The sequence below is a fragment of the Meleagris gallopavo genome, chromosome Z, assembly GCF_000146605.3.
Source record: "Meleagris gallopavo isolate NT-WF06-2002-E0010 breed Aviagen turkey brand Nicholas breeding stock chromosome Z, Turkey_5.1, whole genome shotgun sequence".
Taxonomy (NCBI): domain Eukaryota; kingdom Metazoa; phylum Chordata; class Aves; order Galliformes; family Phasianidae; genus Meleagris; species Meleagris gallopavo.
Genome location: NC_015041.2, coordinates 67731346 through 67739385, shown reverse-complemented (window position 1 = coordinate 67739385; position 8040 = coordinate 67731346). Strand labels below are relative to the sequence as shown.

The 8040-nt window shown below is 37.9% G+C and overlaps 1 protein-coding gene across 1 annotated transcript in view; it reads right to left on the bottom strand.

Annotated features, from left to right (window-relative positions):
* Positions 1-8040, bottom strand: part of SNX24 (sorting nexin 24) — a 70092-nt gene that overhangs the window by 20047 nt on the left and 42005 nt on the right. Inside the window, exon 4 of the mRNA XM_010726250.2 lies at positions 6422-6526. Coding sequence (XP_010724552.2) covers positions 6422-6526 — 105 coding nt within the window. The remainder of the gene's footprint in view (positions 1-6421; positions 6527-8040) is intronic.

The following is an 8040-nucleotide window of genomic DNA, read 5'->3' as shown; positions in this document are numbered from 1 at the left end:
TTCCTGCAAATAAGCCAATTTGGTGTTAAATTAGTTAGAAATAGATTCCAACAGAGCATGTGTACAGAGGACAAAGGGGAGGATGGCTTCCAAAGAAATCTTTGTGGTGATTAATGAATGACATAACGAAGTCAACGTGAATCCTATCCAGCTCTTGCTCTCAGATATGGTGGAAGGTTAAAGAGAAGCACAGCGAGAAAAAGCCCGCAGATGAGACACGCACAGAGTAAAGTGGAGAAGAACAAAAACAGGTCCACATTTCGAACAGAAATTTCAATGTTTAAAATTTCTTCCTGTGGGTTCAGCTTCTAAATATAAAGCCCAATACGTGCAAATAAAGTTATCCTCAGAGGTGCATTTAGTACCGTATCTCATCTCCAAAAGCAGCTGTGATAAATGGTTACCAAGCAGGAGTGTAAATGAATAGCATGAGATACTTTCCCTCAATAGTCCAGCAGCCTCAAAAGTTATATCCAAGTCACAGACTTCCTATGGTAAGTGTAAAGTCTTCCATGAACTTTTACGCTCTCCCCTTTAAACAGTTTGAACTTTCTGTATTCTCAATACATTTATGTATTACACAGGTATTCAGGAAGAGCTCAACTCTTGATATAGAGCACACTTCTGAGAATATAAAGGAAGGACAATTGTAATGAATGCTGAAATTGACAGAATGGGTACATGTCATTAATGAAGAACACAGAAATAAAATTCAAATAGCTGAATGATCATTGAGTAGTTCTATGATTATTTTGCCATTAACATTTATAGAACTAATTAGCAACCAACTGTTTCTGTCGGGCAAAGGCAAAACAATGTCTCCCAGAAGTGCACTTACCACATACAGAGATCTCAATTATTTCTAAAAAGGTCCAACAGCACAGGGTAAAAATGTTCTGAAGTCATTACTTGTTATTTCTTCCTTTCTTTCTTTTGAAGATAATTAAAGTTCAAGAATTGTTTCTGTTGTTAAGCACAAACAGAACGCCTCTGGTTCCAGTTTTCTATACCAACTTCATATAACTCACTAACCAAAATATCTCCTTTTTTTTTTTTTTAATGTGACAGTCTAGCTTTTTTTTTTCCCTCTTTTTGATGATCGTAGGCTGATTGTTATGTACTACCATGATTTAAACACCACTTTTCCCTCTATTTTACTAAGAAAGTGAAATCAGTGAAAAATCCTGCACATCACTAAGAATTTGTGCTTCCCCATTTTCACCTTCTGGTCTTCCTCCAACAGAGTTCTGAAGCAGCACTTCAGCAACTGTTACAGAGAAGGATTATTCAGACATGAAAAAGGTAAAATTCTAGACCATGCTGTGGAGCAGCTGCAGATTGGCATCAGGAGCCTGGATGGCTTTTCTTTGAGCAGAGACCTCTCCAATGTTCTTCAGGATGGACAAGGCTATAAATGGCCGAATTCACATTGCTCCTTGTTAGAATAGAAAGATGCCAACAAAAATTGGAACAGTTAAGCAGTGAAGAACTAATGAAACTTCCCACTCGCTGATGGAAAACTTATTTTCTTCATAATTAGATAAAACAAATCTTAGGAAATCGAATTAGCTGACTCCTTGGGATGATAGTGAAAATGACTAACACTCAAAGAAAACAAAGGATTCATATCCTTAGTTGCAATATGAAACACTGTTTGAGTTTGGCAATGCTCTGAAACTGCTTTTAAATTAACAAAAACATTTCTTTTAATCTAAAACTTTATGAAACAACAGCACAGAACCAGGTCAACATAAATGACAGTAGCTCAAACGTTTCAGAATATAAAGAAATACCAAAAGCTTGGTTTTTTTGGTTTGTTTTTTTGAGCTATAAGTTATTTAATCCCCTCATTGAGATTGTCTAGTCAGAAAAGAGTATTCGCTATTTTAACTTCATCACAAGCAATTTAATATTAATATTTTGTGAAGTTATTTTCTCCAATTAGAGAAAATCGTTATAGTCCATGAAGAAATGACGTCTTGGGCCAAATTTTCCATAGGATACTTTTTCTTCTGCAGTCACCAATTGAAGAAGTTTTTTTTTTTTTTTTTTCTTTTGTCTTCTGCATTTCATATTCCCCAAACCAGAGTAAAAAAGTCCATATAGTAATGAGTGATTTTCTCCTTTATATTTCTCATGAACTTATTCCTAGAGGAACTGAACATTGTTCATCACTATTTACCCTGCTGGAAACTAAGATGGTCAAGATCTCCAGATTATTTCCTTAAACAGAAAACAAATCTCTAGTCCAGTTTCATGAACTACATAACTCATTTTGCAGATTGGGATCCCTGAAACAACTGGAATGTTGAAGTTCACCATGTCTTCAAATCTCACTGCTGAGCAGCGCTCCAACGAGTCTTATCTTCAGGAATCAGAACTGTTCACAAGAGGAAATAAAAGGCAAGTATGCTTTCTTGACCTCTGCTGAGAGAAATGTTATCTCTATGTATTATCTCTGGTTAGAGCTGTACATACATACAGACCTTACATACTTCCACACAGACAGGTTCAGAAGGTTTACAGCCCTCAATTTTATATAAGAACCCTGCCAGTCACAGGAAGAATCTCTTCAGATCACCTGGACCACAATCCTGAAGCTCATCACAAATACAGGCCTTCTCCAAAATCTCTCTATAATCAAATAATTTCACTGAAGACTAGCAGTGACATATTATGATGTTGACTGGGTGTCACATTACAGTGAATTCTAATTACCATGTCTTCATGCATTACAATCTTTCAGGCAAGATTGTAGAATATGAAAGTCACTTAAAAATAACACATATAAACCAACCTTTCACAATTTCAGGAAAATCAGACCATTATAGGAAGAACACATCCTCAGCTAGATTTCAAGCCAAGAATAACTATCTGATGAATTTTAGCTGACAATGGATGACAGTGGATTTTGCTGAATAGTGCTAATACAGCTAGACTACATATTTCTATATCACAGTCTAATAATATTTGGTTTATTCACCGTTCTACTATTCATTAGAAAGTTATAATAAAATGTTTCTGAGCTCCTGTCCTGTACTCCCAGAAACAAAACCCAGAAATTGAAAAAAATCTAAAAGGGTGGTTTCACCATGATTAGATGAGGTACCTCAAGGTGCAGCACATTCAATCTCAAACCGTGGAATTCTTTGCTTTCCTCACTATTTGATACCAAGACAGATCAAATATTCTAATTTCATTTCATTATTTTTATCCAAATTTCAACTATAGGAGATTACTTCATTAAAAATATATTAAAAAGTCAATATGATTAAGCTATGTCAGAAAGAGGTCTATGTGTGACTGCAGTTGGCACAGTGTGTTATTTGTCTTTGGCATGGGTTTTTCCAAGATGCAAAGTAAAATAATGAAAAATTACCATATACTGCATAAAGCAAATAATTTGAAAGTAATAGCTGTGTATCTGCTCAAAATCTCTGCATGAGATTCTAACCGGTTTTGAAAAAAAAACTACAAATAAAATAAGCCCACTGCAGTTGACCACCTGCACAAATGGCTGTTAACTAGTTCCACAACTGACTAATGATGTCAGTAGGCAACCTACTATTGAAGATTAAATTCCGTTAGTATAACTTGAAAACATATCAGCCACACTTTATACACACAATGCTGAACTAAAAACAGACCGAATGTATTCTGAAATTCTGAAGTACCTTCTTATTAGAGTGCCAAGCATTTTCAAGACAGTACAAGTGAACTGCCTTGATATGGGCATTCATGTTCCTAAAATCAGGCTCTCATGGCTGTCCTTTCCAGTCTTAATCAGTGCATGTTCTTGTGATACCCACCAGTGACAGAAGAGGGTACAAGTTAATTACATGAATGTACAACTGTAAGAGTCAACTAAGTCTTCCAATAGGGGGAGATGTTCTTTTAAAGTTCAATCACTAATTAAAAAAATGCTAAGCAAGTTACCCTTGTACCTTCTTAAGGAAACCAATCTCATACAAGAAATCGGTGTATGTGCCTTAGTACTGATACTCTCCAAAAGGCAATTTCATGAAAATTAGGAAAAAAAGGAAAGTCATAGAAAATGTCTATAAAATAAAAACACACTGATCATACAAACTGTGCTGACAGCCATCAAAACCAAAAATATTTTTTTTTTTCCTTCCAAACCAAAAGGACTTGGCAATGGCAATTGTTTTTTTTTTTTTTCACCCACAATAACAAATCTAGCCACTCCTCATGACATTTGAACAGTCATGGCAATCAGGTGAAGACCATGGTGACTGGAAAAGGCAACGTTGCACCCATTTTTAAGATGGGTAGGAAGGAGGGCCCAGGGAACTACTACCTGTCAGGATCACCTCTGTACCAGGGAAGACCATGAAACAGATCCTCCTGGAAGATACGCTAAGGCACATGGAAGAGTAAGGTGGTGATATGGGGCAGCCAATACAGCTTCACTGAAGGCAGGCCCTGCCTGACCAACCTTGCTGCTTTTTATGATGGTGTAAATAACCACACCAGTGGACAAGGGAAGATCCACTGACATCATCTATCTGGACTTCAGTAAGGCTTTTTACTCAGTCCCCCATGACATCATTCTCTCCAAATTGGAAAGACATGGATTTGGAGGTGGATTGTTTGATGGACTAGGAACTGGCTGCAAGACTGTACTCAGAGAGGGGTGGTGAATGGCTCAATGTCTATATGGGGATCAGTTACAAGTGGAATCCCTCAAGAGTCAGTACTGGGATCAAAGATCTTTATCATCTTCCTCAATGACATCCACAGTGATGATGGAACATCACACTATGAGGACAGGCTGAGAGAGTTGGAGCTGTTCAGCCCGGAGAACACAAGGCTCTGGGGAAATCCAACAATGGCTTATCAGTATCTAATGAGGGGCTGTAAGTAAGAAGGGGACGGACACTTTAGCAGGATCTATTGTGACAAGACAAGGGGAAATGGTTTCAAATTCAAGGACAGACCTCTAGACTGGATATAAGGAAGAACTTTTTAAGGGTAGTGAGGTACTGAAAGAGGTTACCCAGTGAGGTGATACAGAAGCCCCATCCTTGGAGGCATTCAAAATCAGGCTGGACGGGGCTCTGAGCACCTGATCAAAGCGTAGGTGGCACTGTTCATTGCAGGGCAGTAGGACTATATGGACTTTAAAGGTCCCTTCCAACTCAAAAAATTATATGATTTTATGTTTCAGTTGAAAACTAATCACTAAATGTTTTAAAATAAAAAATAAAAATAAAGTCTACTTCTGGAAACTCTCCTCATATTTCAGAACAAAAACTGAGCTGGACTTTCCTCTTTCTTTCCAACTTGCTTTTTAAAGAATATCAGAAGTAATACTTTCTTGCATCACATTGCAATTATTTCCTCCTCCTTAAGTAATTTGCTTTGTCCTGAAAATGAGGCAACTTCCTAAGTCTGAGTGGTGTAGGTTAACATTTCATTTTCTCTGGTGGTTTCTCATGGTACATTATGTTGCAGTTCATCACTTTTCCAGTTGTGCCACTGCAACTGTGGATGATGACTTAAATCAGATACCTGAAATAATCTCTCACGCTTTCCCTCCTCACAAAACTTATCTTTTGGCTCAGACCATTTCTGTGGTCTCCTTTAATAAAATAGCAGAAAGTGCAGTGAACTGGGAATATGCGCAGAGGAACACCTTAATCTTGTTTTGTCACCAGAGAAATGGCTGTAGAACTACATCAGTGGATATTTTCAACTACCAAGAGAATAATTTTTGAAGCAATCACAATGAGAGCAGAATTTTCATCTATTAAAAAAGGATGGGATTTATCATTCTTTATATTTTATATTGAAATATATATATTTATATATCTTTATATTTGTATATTGAAATAATTCCTGTAAGTTCCCTTTATAGTCTGGAGCATAATGAGTGCCCAGGTAGGACTAAAAATGCAGTGCCCACGGTGAGATGAATATGTGATGATGAATGTCTACTTCAACTAGATGAACAATTCAGATATAGACAGGTACAGAAGAGGGATATGATTTTGATGAGCTGCTTCTTCTGTAGTTTGCCTAGGCTGAGGCCAGTTAAATAAAGCCTCCTTCTTTCTCCTTTGTAGCACTTTTCATTAGTACAATAAATCCAATTTGGAAAGAATAGTATTATTATTTTATGTGCAGGAAAATACAGTGCCTGTAAGTTCACCAAAGTCAGTCAGGAGCCTAATGAGAAGCAGCCTAATCAGAAGCAAAATGCTAACAGTCCAGCTGCTAGACTTGCTAAGTAAACACTGCCAGGGATGCACTGCATAAGGATGCAACTCGCTGTCCACATTTTCAATTGCTTATAGGTGAACAGCACACTTCATACCTGAACTACCTACAGATGCTTTGGATACTACAACTCTGAAAAGGTATGCTGGTTTTACTTCCACACTAGTGAGAGGAGACTCACCTGCAAGTACAACTCCAAGCCTTGTCGTCTCTGCTCCAGGACCTTTGGGATCCAGTTCCTTACATGCTTTGAAGGGATCTCTGGAGTCCTTATGCATTTCTTGAGCTAAAACAAAAAGAAATCCAGACAAAAAGAAAGGATAATAGTGCTCCTTTAAAGTAAACATGTTTACATTAGAGATGAGACAGTATCAGTAAAACAACCACACAAAGGAAAATAGCACAGCAACCAAGATCCTCACCAATCAAGTTGAACTCACTGAAGTAACAACTGACTTCTTAAGCCCCTTCATACCTACAGGCTGCAGTTAAAAATCCCTGCGTTCAGCTGCCCTTTTCAGTGAACAGAAAGCCTAGCAAAACTTGTCATTAACAGCTTTACAGCCAAACAGCAGCAGCTACTTTAGAATACATGAAACAGTTACCTGACTGCAGCTGAGCAGTGGGCAGGAGAGGCTGAAGGATAACTAAAGCAAAGCAGTGCCAATCTCTGACTCTGGTGACTTGCAAGGCTGAGCCTTGGGAAAACACTTAAGAAGCCCAGAAACCATGGAGCAAGGGCTCAACCTACCTCACAGCAGCTAATAGCAGATGAGGAAGGAACACCTAGAACCTGACAGCTGGATTCAGCATCCACTGTAGCCTTAAGCACCCAATGAAGATATAAGATACAACGTTAAGTCCCTCTTGTGCTCGATTTCCTCATTAATTGACTTTGCATGACACATTAGAGTATCATACACCATACACAGATATTACATTGCTAGCTCTGGTGACAAAATACCACAGTCCTTTCTAACGCCAGATTTAGGCATTCATGTACAAGTGGGGGAAGGAGAAGAGCTAAATGTTTTTCTGGAATCAAGAGAGCAAGATATCCATGCTCTCAGATTGCCCCAATGGATTGACAGTTGTGTTTAATAGCTTACACAGGGAAACAGCAAGACTGCCACTAAATATACTTTCAACAGATCTCCACAACTGTTCCTCTAAGATTCCCATACAAAATCTTTTATATGCAGAAATGTGTGTATGCATAAATGAGAGCAGACAGACACAAATATCTACTATGACAGCAGTAAGAATTCTTTTTCTAGAGCGATGTGTTTTTTCAAAACCAGCCAGTATTAACATTTCCCTCAAAACCATGGAGCAAAAACAGTAACTGGAATAGGTTTCATTGCATTTTAATAGGAGGTGACATTGGACATTTCTTCTGTTGTATATTGCCTCTGAGTAAATCTGAGGCAAAGGAGGCAAGGAAAGAAACTCAAAATTGACTTTGACATGTGTACCCATGGGAGATTGAGAATTTACATTTCATCTTTGAGATTGCTGAGATGTCACTATAGGAAAAAGCAGTGCCAACATATCAACATCTCTACAGTCACAATTAACAAAGCTCCAGAGTAGAAATCTCGATCACTCTGGAAATATTTTGCAACTTTCTGATTTCTTAACAGTGCTAGATTACAATTTAATAAGAAATGAAAGTGAAACCTGACCAAACTCATGTACATTTACTGAATGGCCTGAAAGCCAAAGCACAAAATCTGATTTTTTCACTATACCAGGTTGCTCACTGCCCCATCCAGCCTGGCCTTGAGTGCTTACAGGGAG